At 37.8% G+C, this 18,972-nt stretch overlaps 1 protein-coding gene across 1 annotated transcript; it reads left to right on the forward strand.

Moving 5' to 3' along the window:
• Positions 1–1,798: 1,798 nt before the first annotated feature.
• On the forward strand, positions 1,799–15,392 carry brf2 (BRF2 RNA polymerase III transcription initiation factor subunit). Its single transcript, XM_067399088.1, has 6 exons — positions 1,799–1,925; positions 2,199–2,348; positions 2,439–2,498; positions 10,236–10,557; positions 10,638–10,815; positions 13,907–15,392. The coding sequence occupies exons 2-6, from the start codon at positions 2,201–2,203 to the stop codon at positions 14,507–14,509; spliced, it is 1,311 nt and encodes a 436-aa protein (XP_067255189.1). The 5' UTR covers positions 1,799–1,925; positions 2,199–2,200; the 3' UTR covers positions 14,510–15,392.
• Positions 15,393–18,972: the final 3,580 nt, after the last annotated feature.

An 18,972-nucleotide genomic window follows, 5' to 3' on the forward strand; every position in this document is an offset into this window, starting at 1 on the left:
AAAATTTAATGGCCATAGTTTCCACTCAATATACTACTGTTACATTTTACACTACAATTTTATTGTAATCTTAATTATTTGTCCCCTGAATGTGTCTGTGAAGTTTCAGCTCAAAATACCCCATAGATTTTTTTAAATAAATTTTTTTAACTGCCTATTTTGGGGCATCACTAAATATGTGCCGATTCAGGCTGCGGCCCCTTTAAATCCTCGCGCTCCCTGCCCCCGAGCTCTCGACTATAAAACAGTGTATAAGCAAAATTCACACAGCTAATATAACCCTCAAATGGATCTTTACAAAATGTTTGTCATGCATGCTGCATGCATGCTTCTGATCATTTGAGTATAGTATTTATTTGGATGTTTACATTTGATTCTGAATGAGTTTGAGGCTGTGCTCCGTGGCTAAAGTTAACATTACACACTGTTGGAGAGATTTATAAAGAATGAAGTTGTGTTTATGAATTATACAGACTGCAAGTGTTTAATAATGAAAATAGTGACGACTCTTGTCTCTGTGAATACAGTAAGAAACGATGGTAACCACATTAGATTAAACCACATTTAACAGTACATTAGCAACATGCTAACAAAACATTTATAAAGACAATTTACAAATATTACTAAAAATATCATGATATCATGGATCATGTCAGTTATTATCGCTCCATCTGCCATTTTTCACTATTGTCTTTGCTTGCTTACCTAGTCTGATGATTCAGCTGTGCACAGATCCAGACGTCCTGCTCTTGTGTAATGCCTTTGAACATGGGCTGGCATATGCAAATATTGGGGGCGTACATATTAATGATCCCGACTGTTACGTAACAGTCGGTGTTATGTTGAGATTCGCCTGTTCTTCTGAGGTCTTTAAAAAAAATCAAATTTACATAAGAAGGAGGAAACAATGGAGTTTGAGACTCACTGTATGTCATTTCCATGTACTGAACTCTTGTTATTCAACTGTGCCAAGATAAATTCAATTTTAAATTCTATGGCACCTTTAAATGATACCAGACGAGGAATAAGGGTCTTATCTAGAAAAAGATCAGCCATTTTCGTATTCTTCAAAAAGTTTACGCTGTATGTCCTACGCATTCCCTATTCTGCTTACGGAAAAAATGGAACTGGCACTGCGTTCGTTCCGTAAGTAGAATAGTAAATACGTAGGACATACAGTGTAAGCTTTTTAAAGAATACAAAAGTGCGGTTTTGGCAGAAGCACTTGCAAGGCGATCATTTGTTTATATAAAGCATATACATTTACTTTTTTTTTTTTTTTTTTTTTCAAAAATGACAGATCGTTTCTCTAGATAAGACCCTTATTCCTCGTCTGGGGTCGTTTAAAGCCCTTTGAAGCTGCACTGAAACTGTAAATTTGACCTTCAACATTTGGAGTCCAGTGAAGTCCACTATAAGGAGAATAATCCTGGAAAGTTTTCATCAAAAACCTTCATTTCTTTTCAACTGACGAAAGAAAGACATGAATCTTGGATGGGGGTGAGTAAATTATCAGGAAAATGTTATTTGAAAGTGAACTAACCCTTTAACTAACTACAAAAAATATTAAAATAACATTTAATTCAGAAATGTATAGAATGTCTTTGCTGTTGTGTTAAATTTAGTCATATAAGAGACATTTATTAATGAATTATGACAGCTTTTTACATTTCTTTTTTTAAATAAGTTATAGTTTTATTTTCACTTATTATTATTCAATAGTTACATTATAAAGGAACTTTTATTGCCACCAGTCTTGTTTCCGCCCGGACCAATGACGTCATCAACCAGCGCGCCGGCGTCCAGTTCAAAACAAACGTACAAATGTCGCAAGAGAGAGTGAGAGAAGACGCTTTTCAGAAGTTTGTGCACAACGCATTTTGATAGTAATACTTCGCCGAACATTTGAAGAGCAACTGCCACCAGTAAGATCTGCAAACCCCCAAGTATTTTTATAAAAATCATTGTCTGTTTGTATTAATACGTGCGGAACAGCGTGATTCCATTTCGTTCGTTTCGTATTGCTTAGAAGTGCATGTTTGTCGTTTGCTGGTCAGTTGACATGAAGAAACAGCCCTGCTAAATGAGCATTTGATAAATACCTTTAATATAAATATAGGGATTTTTCTGTGTCCTAATATGCAATTTTTGCATTAAGAGTCTGATGGTGGTCTACAGCTCATATACTTCTCATACAGGTATGGCGAGCAAATGCCCAGAGTGTGGCTCCTCCAATGTGGTGGAGGATGATCTGTACTCTCAGAGGCAGTGGGTCTGTGAGGACTGTGGCTCGGTGGTCTCTGAGGGCCATCTGACCACCTTACTGAGCGATGAGACCCAGGGCAGAGGTAACCCAGCACGGGACATTTCACTTTGAACTGATCTTAATTCACTCTGCTTGAAAGCTGCTGATTTGACATCGCTTTCATTTTGTCTAGATGTGCCCTATCATGCTTCCACGGAGGTGGTCAAGAAACCGTGTAGAAATCTAATTGCTGGTAAGATCAACGGCTCAATCATCTTTAAATATTTAGTTAATAGTTCTTATTAGAGTGATGATAGAGGGTTTGTCATCGAGTCCTGCAAGTGGATTTTTGGATAACACTTAATGCATTAACTAACAATGAGCAATACATTTTGTTACAGTATTTATTAAAGGTGCCCTATAGACCTTATGTAGCCCTGCCCCTTTTTAGCGCTGCGCTCGTTGTCTTTTGACTTCCGGCTTGTATTTCCACAGCGATCTTATGTATTTATGATTAAAGGAACACTCCACTTTTTTTGAAAATAGGCTCATTTTCCAACTCCCCTAGAGTTAAACAGTTGAGTTTTACCGTTTTCGAATCCATTCAGCCGATCTCCGGTTCTGGCGGTACCACTTTTAGCATAGCTTAGCATAGTTCATTGAATCTGATTAGACCGTTAGCATTGCGCTTAAAAATGACCAAAGAGTTTTGATTTTTTTCCTATTTAAAACTTGACTCTTCTGTAGTTACATCGTGTACTAAGACCGGCGGAAAATGAAAAGTTGCGATTTTCTAGGCTGATATGGCTAGGAACTATACTCTCATTCAGGCGTAATAATCAAGGAACTTTGCTGCCGTATCATGGCTGCAGCAGGCGCAATGATATTACGCAGCGTCTCTCACAAACGTCTCCATGGTTGCAAGGCACGTTCCCTGTGCAAGCAGGGGCTCACAGGCGCTGCGTAATATCATTGCACTGCTGCAGCCATGGAACGGCAGCAAAGTTCCTTGATTATTACGCCTGAATGAGAGTATAGTTCCTAGCCATATCAGCCTAGAAAATCACAACTTTTTATTTTCCGTCGGTCTTAGTACACGATTTAACTACAGAAGAGTCAAGTTTTAAATAGGAATAATAGTGAATACAGTAAGAAACGATGGTAACTTTAACTTCATTTAACAGTACATTAGCAACATGCTAACGAAACATTTTGAAAAATCTCACTAAAAATATCATGTCGGATATTATCACTCCATCTGCCATTTTTTCGCTGTTGTCCTTGCTTGCTTACCTAGTCTGATGATTCAGCTGTGCACAGATCCAGACGTCCTGCTCTGGTGTAATGCCTTGAACATGGGCTGGCATATACAAATATTGGGTGCATACATATTAATGATCCCGACTGTTACGTAACAGTCGGTGTTATGTTAAGATTCGCCTGTTCTTCGGAAGTCTTTTAAACAAATGAGATTTACATAAGAATGAGGAAACAATGGAGTTTGAAACCATGTACTGAACTCTTGTTATTCAACTATGCCAAGGTAAATTCAATTTTCAATTCTACGGCACCTTTTAATGTTTGTTAGCGTTAGTTAATAAAAATACATGTTGGTTCATGTTGGCTCAGGTCCATCAAATAATATTAACGGATAGAACTATAATGTATGAGTAAATGCTGAAATGAACATGAACTAAGATTAATCAATGCTTTAGAGGCACATGTGTTGGGCAATGAAACTGAAACACTGGCCAATATAATGTTGGAGGTTTCATGACTTTATATGTGCAACCCGGTGGCCAAACTTCACTGATTTCACATTCCATCAGTAAGAGCAGAGTGTGAAGGTTGAATTAGCAGTACATAAAATACTGCAATACACACAACATAATGGGAGACATATCAGAGTTCAAAAGAGGACAAATTGTTAGTGCGTGTCTCGCAGGCTCATCTGTGACAAGGACAGCAAGTCTTTGTGGTGTATTGAGAGCTATGTTATCCAGGGTAATGTCAGCATACCACCACACAAGATGAACCACATCCAACAGGAGTAACTGTTAAGGCAAAAGGAAGCTGTCTGAAAGACATTTCCAGTTACTCACCTGTATTGTATCCAAAAACATAAAACCACAGCTGCCCAACTCACTGCAGAAGTAAATGCGCACCTCAACTCTCCTGTTTCCACCAAAACTGTTCGTTGTGGTAATATTCATAGTCGGGCTGCTATTGCCAAACCTTTGGTCACTTGTGCCTATACCAAATGTCAGTTTCATTGGCGCGAACAGTGGAAATCTTGGGCTGTGGACAATATGAAACATGTATTGTTCTCTGATGAGCCCACCTTCACTGTCTTTTAGTGTTACGGTGTGGAGAAGCTCCAAAGAGACTTAACACTTGACTGTTGCTGCCCAGAGTGAAGTACAGGGTGGATCAGTGATGGTTTGGGCTGCAATATGGTATTCCCTGCTATACTTGTTGGGCACGTCACTGCCAAGAAGAACTACCAAACCATTCTGGATAACCATGTGCACCTAATGCTTCAAATTGTACCCTGAAGGGGATGCAGTGTATCAGCAAGATAATGCACCAACACACACTTGTGAAAGAATGGTTTGATGAACATGAAATTGAAGTTGAACATCTCCTATGGCCTGTACAGTCATCAGATCTTAATATTTTTCAGCCACTTTGGGGTATTTTGGAGGAGTGAGTCAGAAAATGTTTCTCAGCATCACATAGTGACCTGGAAACTTTTCTGGAACAGGAATGGCTCAAAATCCCTCTGGCCGCTGTGCAGGACTTGTATCTGTCAGTTCGTCTTGGGAATGATGCTATATTTGCTGAAAAAAGGAGGTCCATCACCATACTGATAAGTTATTGTGGTTTAAAACCAGGTGTTTCACTTTCATTGTTCAACCCCTGTATTTTCATTATTAGTTCCTGTTGACTAATGCAGTGAGCTAATGTTGACAAACAGAAACTTATTGTAAAGTGTTACCAATTTTCATTATGCAAACAGTATATAAAGGTTCTGGTCATATAATTAGAATATCATCAATAAGTTGATTTATTTCACTAATTCCATTCAAAAAGTGAAACTTGCATGTTATATTCATTCATTACACACAGACTGATATATTTCAAATGTTTATTTATTTTCATTTTGATGATTAAAACTGACAACTAAGGAAAATCCCAAATTCAGTATCTCAGAAAATTAGAATATTACTTAAGACCAATACAAAGAAAGGATTTTTAGAAATCTTGGCCAACTGGAAAGTATGAACATGAAAAGTATAAGCATGTACAGCACTCAATACTTAGTTGGGGCTCCTTTTGCCTGAATTACTGCAGCAATATGGCGTGGCATGGAGTCGATCAGTCTGTGGCACTGCTCAGGTGTTATGAGAGCCCAGGTTGCTCTGATAGTGGCCTTCATCTCTTCTGCATTGTTGGGTCTGGCATATCGCATCTTCCTCTTCACAATACACCATAGATTTTCTATGGGGTTAAGGTCAGGCGAGTTTGCTGGGGATACCATGGTCCTTTAACCAGGTACTGGTAGCTTTGGCACTGTGTGCAGGTGCCAAGTCCTGTTGGAAAATGAAATCTGCATCTCCATAAAGTTGGTCAGCAGCAGGAAGCATGAAGTGCTCTAAAACTTCCTGGTTATACGGCTGCGTTGACCTTGGACTTCAGAAAACACAGTGGACCGACACCAGCAGATGACATGGCACCCCAAACCATCATTGATTGTGGAAACTTTACACTGGACCTCAAGCAACGTGGATTGTGTGCCTCTCCTCTCTTCCTCCAGACTCTGGGACCCTGATTTCCAATGGAAATGCAAAATTTAATTTCATCAGAGAACATAACTTTGGACCACTCAGCAGCAGTCCAGTCCTTTTTGTCTTTAGATGCTTCTGACACTGTCTGTTGTTCAAGAGTGGCTTGACACAAGGAATGCAACAGCTGAAACTCATGTCTTGCGTACGTATGTGCGTGGTGGTTCTTGAAGCACTGACTCCAGCTGCAGTCCACTCTTTGTGAATCTCCCCCACATTTGAATGGGTTTTGTTTTACAATCCTCTCCAGGGTGTGGTTATCCCTATTGCTTGTACACTTTTTTTTTTCTATCGCATCTTTTCCTTCCCTTCACCTCTCTATTAATGTGCTTGGACACAGAGCTCTGTGAACAGCCAGCCTCTTTTGCAATAACCTTTTGTGTCTTGCCCTCCTTGTGCAAGGTGTCAATGGTCGTCTTTTGGACAACTGTCAAGTCAGCAGTCTTCCCCATGATTGTGTAGCCTACAGAACTAGACTGAGAGACCATTTAAAGGCCTTTGCAGGTGTTTCGAGTTAATTAGCTGATTAGAGTGTGGCACCAGGTGTCTTCAATATTGAACCTTTTCACAATATTCTAATTTTCTGAGATACTGAATTTGGGATTTTCCTTAGTTGTCAGTTATAATCATCAAAATGAAAAGAAAATATAGCTGCAAGCAGCAATTCGGGGCCAAACCCCAGAAGGGGCAGTAGCGCAATACGGAGCAGGAAGAGCAAAAACAGCAGAAATTGAATGTACATGCAAAACAGCTGGTTCAGAAGGACAGGTGGAAATGAAATGAAAATCAATAGAAGTTCAGAGAATGAACAGGGAATGAACTAAAAACACTTGTATCTCATTCAAGAGGAATAAAGATTAGTACAATGCTTATTTGGATAAAAAAGCTATCAAAATGACTCATTACACACAATTGTATAAAGGAACCCCACACGGGATTCGAACCCACGACCTCCGAGTCCAGTGTCCATTTCTCATCTCATTGCACCACTGTGCAGGTGAATGTTGGCACACCTGCCGAAGTTCATTAGTTCATGTGAAAATGAACTCAAAATGAAGAATTTTTATAAAACTGCACTGAATGTTATATTTAATAACTACTTTAGATCATTCTGCAGCTCATCATGCTGTAGCGCAATACAGAGCAGGAAGAGGAAAAACAGCAGAAAATGAACAAACATGAAACAGCTGGTTCAGAATTACGGGCAAAAATGAACTCAGAATGTACATAAGCTTAGATGAAAATGAACACAGCATGAAACAAAAAGCATTTATTTCTAATCCAAGAGGCAGTAAAGGAATCAAAACACACTATTTCATAAAACCGCTCCACCTGGGATTCGAACCCACTATCTTGGGGTGCAGAGCTCATCAGGTAACTGGCTTTACACATTGAGCTACTTGAGGATGCACATTCAACAATCTGTGGAAGAGAACTTTTAGTGTAAGAAAGAATTTACAAAAAAGCATTACTTATATATATACTAACCATATTAGCATGCTAAGCTAACTTAATGCTAATGAAGCTCATGGTTAACTTGATAGCTGAAGAGCCACATTAAAGAGAATGACAACTGGTTAGCATGCTAAGCAATTAGCATGCTAAGCTAACTAGCATAAGACAACAAACACAAGCAAGGTCACATTCAGAGATGAATATCTTGGGAATGGTAGCGAATATCAAAAATCCGTTCAGTCATTTCTGTGCGTCTCGGTCCAAAGATCACCTGAGCTGATTTTGGACAAAATTGGACAAAAATTGTAGGAGGAGTAGTGAAAAAATGGAATACTGTACTTTTCAAAATGGCCACTACTGTACTGGGTGGAGTCTTAATGTAAGATATTGAATGTGATCAGTATGAAGAGAGGAATCAGTTGTATTGACATTCATTTTTCTGGAACAAAGGGTTCAAAAGTTATAACCTTTACAAAAGTGAATATTTGAACTGCTGGTGGCGCTATAGACTTAGTCCTAGATACTCCAAAGTTGGTCAAATTACTTTTAATTACTATCACTACAAGCATGCCAAATTTGATAATTTTCCTTCTTATGGTTCATTGATTACCATACAAGGGGAAGAAGAATAACTACGAATTTGGACATAAAGGAATTGCATGTGATAGCTTCAGATTAGACCAGTTTTAGGCAGAATGCCTAGAACAGACACAAGTTCTGCATCTTTTCCTGCCACAGTACCTCATGCGGTCTGGGCATGTGTCACACTGAGTTTCGAACCCACGATGCAGAGCATTCGGGATCCGTGGCGTAACACATTGAGCTAATCAGCCATGCAAGTTCATCAGTATGCTAAGCAGAGGTTTCAGTGTGAGAAAGAGTTCACAAAAAAAAAAAAAGCTTCATAGCATGTTAACCATATTAGTATGCAAAGTTATTTAATGCCAACTAAGTTTTGGTTAACCTGTTGACTGAAGACCACATTAGAAAGAATAGCAATAGTTTAGCATGCTAAGCAATTACTGTGCTAAGCTAACTAGTATAAGACAACAAACACAAGCAAGGTCACATTCAGAGATGAATATCTCGGGAATGGTAGCGAATATCAAAAATCCGTTCAGTCATTTCTGTGCGGCTCGGTCCAAAGATCATCTGAGCTGATTTTGGACAAAATTGACCAAAATTTGTAGGAGGAGTAGCAAAAAAACTGTTTTTCATTTACTTCAATACGGCAGACAGGTACATTTAAGGAAAATGACAAATGATACATTGTCGGAATCGGCATAAGCCAGGGAATAAAATGACATGAAGCATACACATTTTGGAAAGCGTTTTCAAAAGTTATAAGCGTTTTTGAAATAATCATTACATCTGTGGAACAGTAGGTGGCGCTGTGCTGAAACTTCTCAGGTACCTTCACGACCTTCTAAAGGTCATACATACCAATTTTTGTGAAGATGTCAAATTGTTTAAAAGATATCGCAATTTATGACAAAATTCAAAATGGCGGACACGTGATTCGTATCCAATATTGACAGAATCGGTATCGTCGGATTCGGCATGATCCAAGGAATCCATAGACACCAAGATCTTGATTTTCTGACAAACTGTTCAAAAGTTATTGGCCAAAATAGCCATTTTTCATATCTCATGACCTGTAGGTGGCGCTGTTCCCAAGTTTGACATAGACCCTCAGACCATGGTTCTGATGAAGGGTACCAATTTTTGTTTCGATTGCTCAAAGTTTGGCCGAGATACAGCCTCTATACTAATTTTGGGTCGACCTCGTTAACTTCGTGACATCATAACCTTTGAACAAAGATGAATAAAAAAATCTGTTCAGTCATTTCTGTGCGGCTCAGTCCAAAGATAATCTGATCAAAGATTGGACAAAATTGGACAAATTTTGAAGGAGGAGAAGCGAAAAAAACAAATACTGTACTTTTCAAAATGGCCGCTACTGTAATGGGTGGAGACTTAATGTAAGAAGTTGAATAGCATCAGCATGAAGAGACGAATCAGATGAACTAAATTTAATTTTTCTATGACAAACAGTTCAAATGTTAAAACCGTTAGAATGTTGAAATTTTGAACTGGTGGTGGCGCTATAGAGTTGGTTCTAGAGACTCCAAATTTGGTCCAATCACTATTCATGAGCATCTCTACAACTGTGCCAAATTTCATCATTTTCTCATGTTCCGTTGATAGGGCTGCCATAGACTCCCATTCGGGAGGAAGAATAATAATAATAAAAGGGAAAACGTACAATTACAATAGGGGCTACAGCCCCTTCGGGGCTTGGCCCCTAATAAACATTTGAAATATATCAGTCTGTGTGTAATGAATGAATATAATATGCAAGTTTCACTTTTTGAATTGAATTAGTGAAATAAATCAACTTTTTGATGATATTTTAATTCTATGACCAGCACCTGTATATACTATTGTATTATTAATATTTTGAATTAGGTTTGATTTTTATATTTATTTTACTTTAAGCTTTAGTTATTCTATGCTTTTGTCATTTTTATTGATAGTTTTCGTAATAGTTCTTATTAGCCCTATTTTTAATTGTTTTAGGTTATGATTTTAATAGTTTTATTACAGAAGTTAAAGGGTTTGATGGCTTTTCATTTTGTATGGACAGTATTATGTAATTTTGCATGCATGTGTTATTGTTCTCTTTCCAGGCTTCATTCGGGTGCGTGCTCTGTGCCGTATCCTCAGGTTATCCAACGCCATGGAATCGGAAGTAGTGAGTCTCTTTGAGAGCGCTTACAATCTCCCCAACTTCCTCCATGTGACCTTAACCAAGAAAGAGATCTTGGGAGGCTGTTGCCTACTCTGCGTCTGTCGCCAGAGAAACTGGCCTGTTTCCATGGGAACCGTTGGTTACCTTTTGGGGACAGACAATTCGGCAGTGGGCTCGGTATATCAGGAGCTCATAAAGAGTCTGAACATTCAGGCCACCACTGCCGGCATCACAGACCTGATGGAAAGCTTCTGTTACGAGTAAGTCTGATGCTGTCATGACTTCCACTATATTTTAATCAATGTAAATGTCCGTTTCCTTACGTATAGTGTTTTTTTAGGTTCAAGCTGGGTCCTCAACAGGTGGAGGAGGTGCTTTCTGAAACCCCTCAGCGGCTGCTGGACAGGGTGTCTGCTTTGATTGAACTAGCTGCTGATACTTGGATAGTGACAGGCCGCCAGCCTTTGCCTCTCATCATGGGATCAGTGTATGTGGCCTGGCAGTCGCTGAATCCTATGGTGAGTGATGTAATGTTCTGATGAGCGTGTGTTACTGAAAGAGAGACATTTGTGTTCAAAAATATGATGTAAGACAATGAAATCGGCATCATAATACAAATGTGCACTTGTGCTCAAAAAGCTTTCTCTTTTTGAAAGAAATTAATGCTTTTATTCTGTAAGGACACTTTAATCACTACTTGTATAGCTATTTTATGTGCTGGTGAGCCAAAGTCAGTTTTCCCCCTCGGTGGACAATAAAGATTACAATACAATACAATACAAATTGATCAACAGTGACAGTAAAGATATTTATAATGTTACAAAAGATTTAAAATATATTTGAATCTTTGTTGAAAAAGTATAATGTTTTCCATGAAATATTAAGTAGCGACTGTTTTCAACACTGAAAGAAATGTTTCTTGAGCAGCAAAATCGGCATATTAGAATGATTTCTGAAGGATCATGTGATACTGATATAGAAGCTCATTTCTGCCACACAAGCACAAGCACACAAGACTTTTTATCATAATTTCAACTTGTCATAATTTAATTTTTTTAAATCTCATTTCAATTTCAAAATTTTGATTTTAAGTCAATTTTACTACACTTTTACAATACTTTTTAATCTCATAATTTTGATTTGTCAATTTATCATAATTGACTTTAATCTCAATTTCGGTGTCATAAATTTATTATGTAAGAGTATGAGATAATTTGACTGTCTTTATCTCTTAATTGACTTAAGTCATAAGTTTGACAATTTTGTAAAAACATCATTATTTCATAATTTTGACTTGATCTCATAATTGACTTTAATCTCATAATTTGTCAATTTAGATGTCATAAATTTGACTTTTTTGTCAAAATTAAATTGTCATCATTTTGACTATCTCATAATTCACTTTAAGTCATAATTCAATTTAATTTTTCAAACTTTTTAAATCGTAATTTTGACCTTTTAATCTCATAATTCAATGTCAATTTCAACTTGTCATAAAGTCATGATTTCTTACTCTGATTTTTAATCTCATAATTTTGACTATTTTCCTAATGTGGTGGAAATGGGCTTCCATACACTGAAGACTGGAGTATTGGCTCCTGAAAATTCAGCACTAAATTACATTTTAAAAAACATTAAAATACAAAAAAGCTATTTTAAATTCAGTTTTTAACTGAATAAATGCAGTCTTGATGAGCATAAGATACTTCTTTCAAAAACATAAAATCTTACCAGCCCCCTACTTTGAATTGCAGTGTAATATTTTTATGTTATAAGTATAGAGTTGAGGTGTCTGATCATATTCACAATAATTTCCACACAAAAACAAAATAACAGAAAGCAATTTAATTGCAATACTTGCATTTATTCAAACACAAAATTGTAATTGTATTTACATTCTTGTATCGTCCTTCCTTTACACTGCAAATTGTTTTTATTCTTATGTAAAAATTAAAATGACATTTGAGTGTCATGACAAATACAAACCCGATTCCAAAAAAGTTGGGACACTGTACAAATTGTGAATAAAAAAGGAAAACAATAATTTACAAATCTCATAAACTTATATTTTGTTCACAATAGAATATAGATAACATATCAAATGTTGAAAGTGAGACATTTTGAAATGTCATGCCAAATATTGGCTCATTTTGGATTTTATGAGAGCTACACATTTCAAAAAAGTTGGGACAGGTAGCAATAAGAGGCCGGAAAAATGTACATATAAGGAACAGCTGGAGGACCAATTTGCAACTTATTAGGTTAATTGTCAACATGATTGGGTATAAAAAGAGCCTCTCAGAGTGGCAGTGTCTCTCAGAAGTCAAGATGGGCAGAGGATTGCAGAGAGTCTGAAGTTATCATCATCTACAGTGCATAATATCATCCAAAGATTCAGAGAATCTGGAACAATCTCTGTGCGTAAGGGTCAAGGCCGGAAAACCATACTGGATGCCCGTGATCTTCGGGCCCTTAGACGTCACTGCATCACATACAGGAATGCAACTGTAATGGAAATCACAACATGGGCTCAGGAATACTTCCAGAAAACATTGTCGGTGAACACAATCCACCGTGCCATTCGCCGTTGTCGGCTAAAACTCTATAGGTTAAAAATACAAGCCATATCTAAACATGATTCAGAAGCACAGGCGTTTTCTCTGGGCCAAGGCTCATTTAAAATGCACTGTGGCAAAGTGGAAAACTGTTCTGTGGTCAGACGAATTAAAATTTAAAGTTCTTTTTGGAAAACTGGGATGCCATGTCATCCGGACTAAAGAAGACAAGGACAACCCAATTTGTTATCGGCGCTCAGTTCAGAAGCCTGCATCTCTGATGGTATGGGGTTGCATGAGTGCGTGTGGCATGGGCAGCTTACACATCTGGAAAGGCACCATAAATGCTGAAAGGTATATCCAAGTTCTAGAACAACATCTGCTCCCATCCAGACGTTGTCTCTTTCAGGGAAGACCTTGCATTTTCCAACATGACAATGCCAGACCACATACTGCATCAATTACAACATCATGACTGCGTAGAAGAACGATCCGGGTGCTGAAATGGCCAGCCTGCAGTCCAGATCTTTCACCCATAGAAAACATTTGGCGCATCATAAAGAGGAAGATGCGACAAAGAAGACCTAAGACCGTTGAGCAACTAGAAGCCTGTATTAGACAAGAATGGGACAACATTCCTATTCCTAAACTTGAGCAACTTGTCTCCTCAGTCCCCAGACGTTTGCAGACTGTTATAAAAAGAAGAGGCGATGCCACACAGTGGTAAACATGGCCTTGTCCCAACTTTTTTGAGATGTTGATGAAATTTAAAATCAACTTATTATCCCCTTAAAATGATACCTTTTCTCAGTTTGATAAATTTATCATTTTAATGTCATCTATGTTGTATTCTGAATAAAATATTGAAATTTGAAACTTCCACATCATTGCATTCTGTTTTTATTCACAATTTGTACAGTGTCCCTACTTTTTTGTAATCGGGATTGTAAAAAAATATGCTTATTTTGAAAAAAAATAAAATTCATAAGCATAAACAATACTTTCCTTCAGGAAATGTTGGATCAAATGATTCATGATTGCAAATCTTTTGCAGGCCCGCATGAAATACACCTTCACCACGTTCTGCAAGATTGGAAAAGTACCTGAGCAGTCATGGCGTAAAAGCAGAGACACGGCCCTGAAGCGGGTGAACGAGCTGCTGGATGTGTTGGTTAAACTGGGCCGAGAGCTGCCGTGGCTGAGGGGCGCCGCAGTGGAGCACAACACCGTGGCCACGCTGGTGGATGACATCTTGAAGCACCGCAAGACATTGCTCTTGAGGGCTGTTAAAAAATACGAACAACAACTGCAAAATGAACTCTCAGAGACCCAAACGACAGAATGTGAAAATGACCCATCAGAGTCAAACCGCTCCGATTCATCTTCCTCAGAGACGCCTGCGGTCATGAGCTCTGAATGTGAGAATCCTGCTGATGAAGAAGCCACAGATTGTCAACCATCACCAACCCACTGGGGTAAAAGGCATTTGTTTTTACCCCCCTGCGTGAAGAGTTGCAAGCGGCAGAAGGTGGACGTTCCACAGCTGGAAGTGACCGGAGATGAAGACATATCAGACAGTGAAATTGAATCATACATTCGCTCTCAGGATGAGATTAAATTGTATCTAAAGGCTCAGAAGGAGCTGAAGCAAGCGTAATTGTCATATCGTTTATATATAATAGCAGCAATTGCTGCTCATGATTGTGGTTCAATCAGTTTTTCATTAGATTGATTATATTTATTTCTTGTTACATGGATTAGTTCTGTTGTGGCATTAAAGGGTTCACCCAAAAATGAAAATTCTGTCTTTAATTACTCACCCTCATGTCATTCCACACCTGTTTCAGAATGGATTTTATCAGAAATATCTTAATTTGTGTTCCAAAAATGAACAAAGGTCTTACGGGTGTGGATGGACATGAGGGTGAGTGATTGACAGAAATTTCATTTTTTGGTGAGCTAATCCTTTAAATCTTACAAATGTAAGATTTTCATGCATTTTTTTTTTTTTTTGTCTAAACTGGTTCATTTCTCCATTTATTTCTGTACCATTTTACCATTATTCTAGCTTGAGTCTGTGAATTAGCACTGTTATGAATAGCTGCTTTTGCAGGAAGCAATTTAGAATCTTGCCGGAGCCTGTAATTTCATATCATTTGATAGATGCCGTGTATGCATTTGACGTAAATAACAGTCCCTGTGTCTGAAACAAATTGATTTTCTGTTGCACATCATCCATCGGATGTATTATTCCAGGAAAGTTAATTTCCGAGACTTTGGTTGTATTGGCGTCCAAGTCACAGCTGTTCCTGCTCACCTTGTGTTCGTGACGGAATCATTAGTATGAGCCGTTTTCATTCTTTCAGTTGCTTGAGGCTTTACCATTTACATTGTCCCACAGGTGTGTGATCTTGACAATGATATATAAAGGCGATCGCAATAATTGAAGTGCTTGTTCTTATGTTGTTTTATTTGTCTGGTTCTTCAGGAGATAGGTTGGTTTTAAGATCAAATGCTACTTTGAATAAAAGGCTTTCTGGCAATTGGAGCTCGACCTTGCATTCTGATGTCTGTATCGACCTTGGTGAAAAGTGGTGAGGACATGTCCCACCTGCAAATTACACCTATGGTTGTTCTGCTTGAACTCTTGTCAAATTGAACTGACTTGATAAACTACCATTCAAAAACCACATTTTCAGGCTCCCAAAACACTTATCATGTAAATAAATGACAAAACACATAAGTTTTCAGTTTTTAGTTGAAAAGTGTTGTGTAAGTGGCACTTAAAAGAATTTCTTTACAAAAATCTTAGTAAGGTTTAATATTTAATAATAGGTATTTAACACTAATACTATTTTTACCGTATTTTAGATCCAATAAATGCAGACTTGAAGATATATTTTTTTTAAACATTTAAAAATCTTACAGACCCCAAACCTTTGAATGGTAGTGTACATTGAATATCCAAAAATCACCAAAACACCAATTGATTAAAAGTAAAATTTCATTTATTTTTAATAGCATGCAATAATTTAAACAGCTTGTTGCAGAAGCTTTCTCTTCAAAGCGCAGAAGCTTTCTCTTCAAAGCACAGATTAATCAGTTTACCTTTTTTTTTTTCTTTTTCCCTTTGGTTTCCCTCCATGACGCATATCAGACTTTAGCATCTGTGATTATTATGTGAAACTCCCCAAGCAAGAGATTGCTAATGGAAAAAATAAATGGCAAAAAGTGGTCATTACTGGAGCGCACAGACTTCTGGGACTCTCAAAGTCAACATGAAATCAAAATTGACTCTATTTAGGCTACCTGCTTAATACAGATTTCTGCATGATTACAAAGAAAGCTTCCTTTGCAATGTCCTCTTGGAGCAAAATGTCAATTCCTTTCCTTTTTTCAGATTGAATATCCTGTTCCACTCAAAAAACACAACACTGCAGAAGAAAACCTGGTTGCGAATGCCATTTCATGTTGATTTCACTGTTGTGGGATCTTTTGAAAACAGCCCAACATGGAGGTTAGAATCATCTGTTATGTGTCAATAACTAACAGTAATGAATCAGCCAGTAACACAGCAGTCCTAATGGAGCATCTTTCAATTACATTAAGGCTATGTCTAAACTAATCAAGTGGATTCATTTGAAAATGCTGTTTTCGTGTTGTAATGTGGGATGTGAAATCAGAAGTGTTTGATTTTGAACACGGTGATGCATGTTTTGAGGATGTGACGCATATTGTTCCCATAGATATGTATGTGTGATATCTTTCAGGAGTTAGGGTACATTTACACAACAATGTACTAAAATGCGTTTACATTGGTGATTTAAAATGACTAAAAATGCTGTATTATGCATGCCATGCCAGTAGATGGCAATGTCACTTTGTAAAGAAACAGTAGAAACGTCACTGTTTTCATTTGCGTTTTGTAGTTTACACAGAGATGATAAAGTTAAAATTTTTAAGCACCCAAAACACCACGTATAAATGAACGGCCAAAACACATTAAAAGTTTTCCATTTTTAGTTGAAAATGGTGTCGCGTTGCCCTCTTATTAATCAGCAATAAAGCACACTAGACAGGAGTAGCGATCTTCATCCATCTTGTTTAGCTACTCTTCACTTTTGTTCTTCATTCTTCAAAATAGTAGTCAATTCACGCATAAACACAACACTATGGTTATACTGGCATTGTTGTGCCTGCTATTCATTTTCATAGTGTTGTTAAAAAATAAATGTTTCTTTTCACACTTTAAATAGTTAACCCTGGGTCATTCTAAACCCCAAGTAAACAGAATCCTGGGTTATCTCGCTTCACGTTTCACACTGCTCATAATTTACCGGGGGTTAACAATTAATCATTAATTATTCGGACAGGATTAGTTTTACATGGGGATGTGGAGTAAAGTAATTTTACCTCAGAACGTCTGTAATATTAATTGGCCAATTCGCACGGGACAAGACATCTCAGTAAAAGTAGCAGAAGTGGGAGGGGCAACTCGATTTACGCACCGCCGTCACCTCCCTGTCGCCATGGTATACGTTGCTTCCTGATACCATGTGCGCAAACATGTAAATATATAAACTAGGCCTATATATAACAGTTAGGTCCGATTTATTAATTAAATTCCGATTGTATTATGACGTAATATGCACATTAGTTTTGTGCATCTGACAATTGCTTCGATCTTCTTTTTGCTCTGAATGGTATGGAAAATACTTGAGGATTGCCACAGACTTGTCCCACCACCTACAACACAAATTAATGTTTCTTCAAGTGCTTCCATTCTTGAAAAATTCGCAGAAAACTACTTTTAAAAAGGAAATGATGGAATTTTACCATACATATTTACAGCGGGTCTATTCGAACGGGATTATTACCTGAGGTAATTTTTACGGACCTTTTTACAGAAGGTAAAAGTCGCCGTAATCTTTACTGACATTGTCCGTAATGATTACTGAGATGGCACATTCGGACGGGACTAAAATCACTGAGAAGCTGTGGTAATAATTACTTTACCCCACCTCCCCATGTAAAACTAATCCCGTCCGAATAGGGCTCATAGCTGGTGTTTCACATCCCTAAACCTTGGGTTAAAGCGGAACTCAGTAAGATTTGCGAAGCTCTCCCTGCAGGTTTCTTCAGTGAATCACACTGTTGTAAATACTCCAAGCGCAGCTCTGCACTACAACGACTACAACGCTCACCAGCGCAGTAGTTTTGCAAATACAGTACAAGAAATCTTTATGGAGGTGGGTAATTTTCGAAATTGTCTTATAAAGTCATAATATAATAATCATAATTGTTTTTGAATTACCGTAAAGCATTTTGTCACTCTCGCGTGAACGTGAACATGAGGCGAGATTGTGTCGGGTCGGCGCAGCTCAAGTGCTGTTTTCTGGCGTAGTCGTGCCAGAGGGGGTTAGTGCTCGCCTCAAACACACCACTACGAGTCAATTAACCATCCTAAGGACTTAAAAAACTATTTATGAAGGTAAAAAAGTTACTTAGTTCTGCTTTAACATTCTTATTTGCATATTTGCAGTGTCATTGATTGGATAAACGCAGTACGCGTCCTGTACTATCGAGTTTATACTGAATGGACATTTTGGACTATAAAGGTAGGAATGAAACGGTCTCTTATTTACTCAAATTGTCAAATTTTCTGTCAGAATCTGACATTTTCCCCCTCAAACGTTGAGTTTACTGTTTGTTGGGAAAGAAATGTTTGAAAAAACACTTGAAAATGCTAGTGTGGAGTGGATTGAAATGGAAATGCCATTTTCAAATATCCGTATTAATGTAGCCTTAACACCCTGATATACTTCAAGTGAAACTGAAGAACAAACTGGTGTGACAATATTTGAACAAAATCAGGCTAAAACAAAGTTAACTTGGAGTTCGTTTCGGGAGATTGAAACAGTTTGCCGAAGCAACTTTCCGGAACTGTTCCAGCTGGCAAACGCCTTTGAACTCCCATTGGTCCGTGGTGTTTACACAATAGGTAGGTGTGGCTCTGAGACTCAACTTTCTTTGATGACTTCTCCGCTTCAATTGAGATGTTCACTAGCTGTATACATTTTACCCCTAAGTGAAGAATGAAACTTTAAACTTCGCCATGAG

This window comes from Chanodichthys erythropterus, chromosome 10 (genome assembly GCF_024489055.1).
Source record: "Chanodichthys erythropterus isolate Z2021 chromosome 10, ASM2448905v1, whole genome shotgun sequence".
Classification (NCBI taxonomy): Eukaryota; Metazoa; Chordata; class Actinopteri; order Cypriniformes; family Xenocyprididae; genus Chanodichthys; species Chanodichthys erythropterus.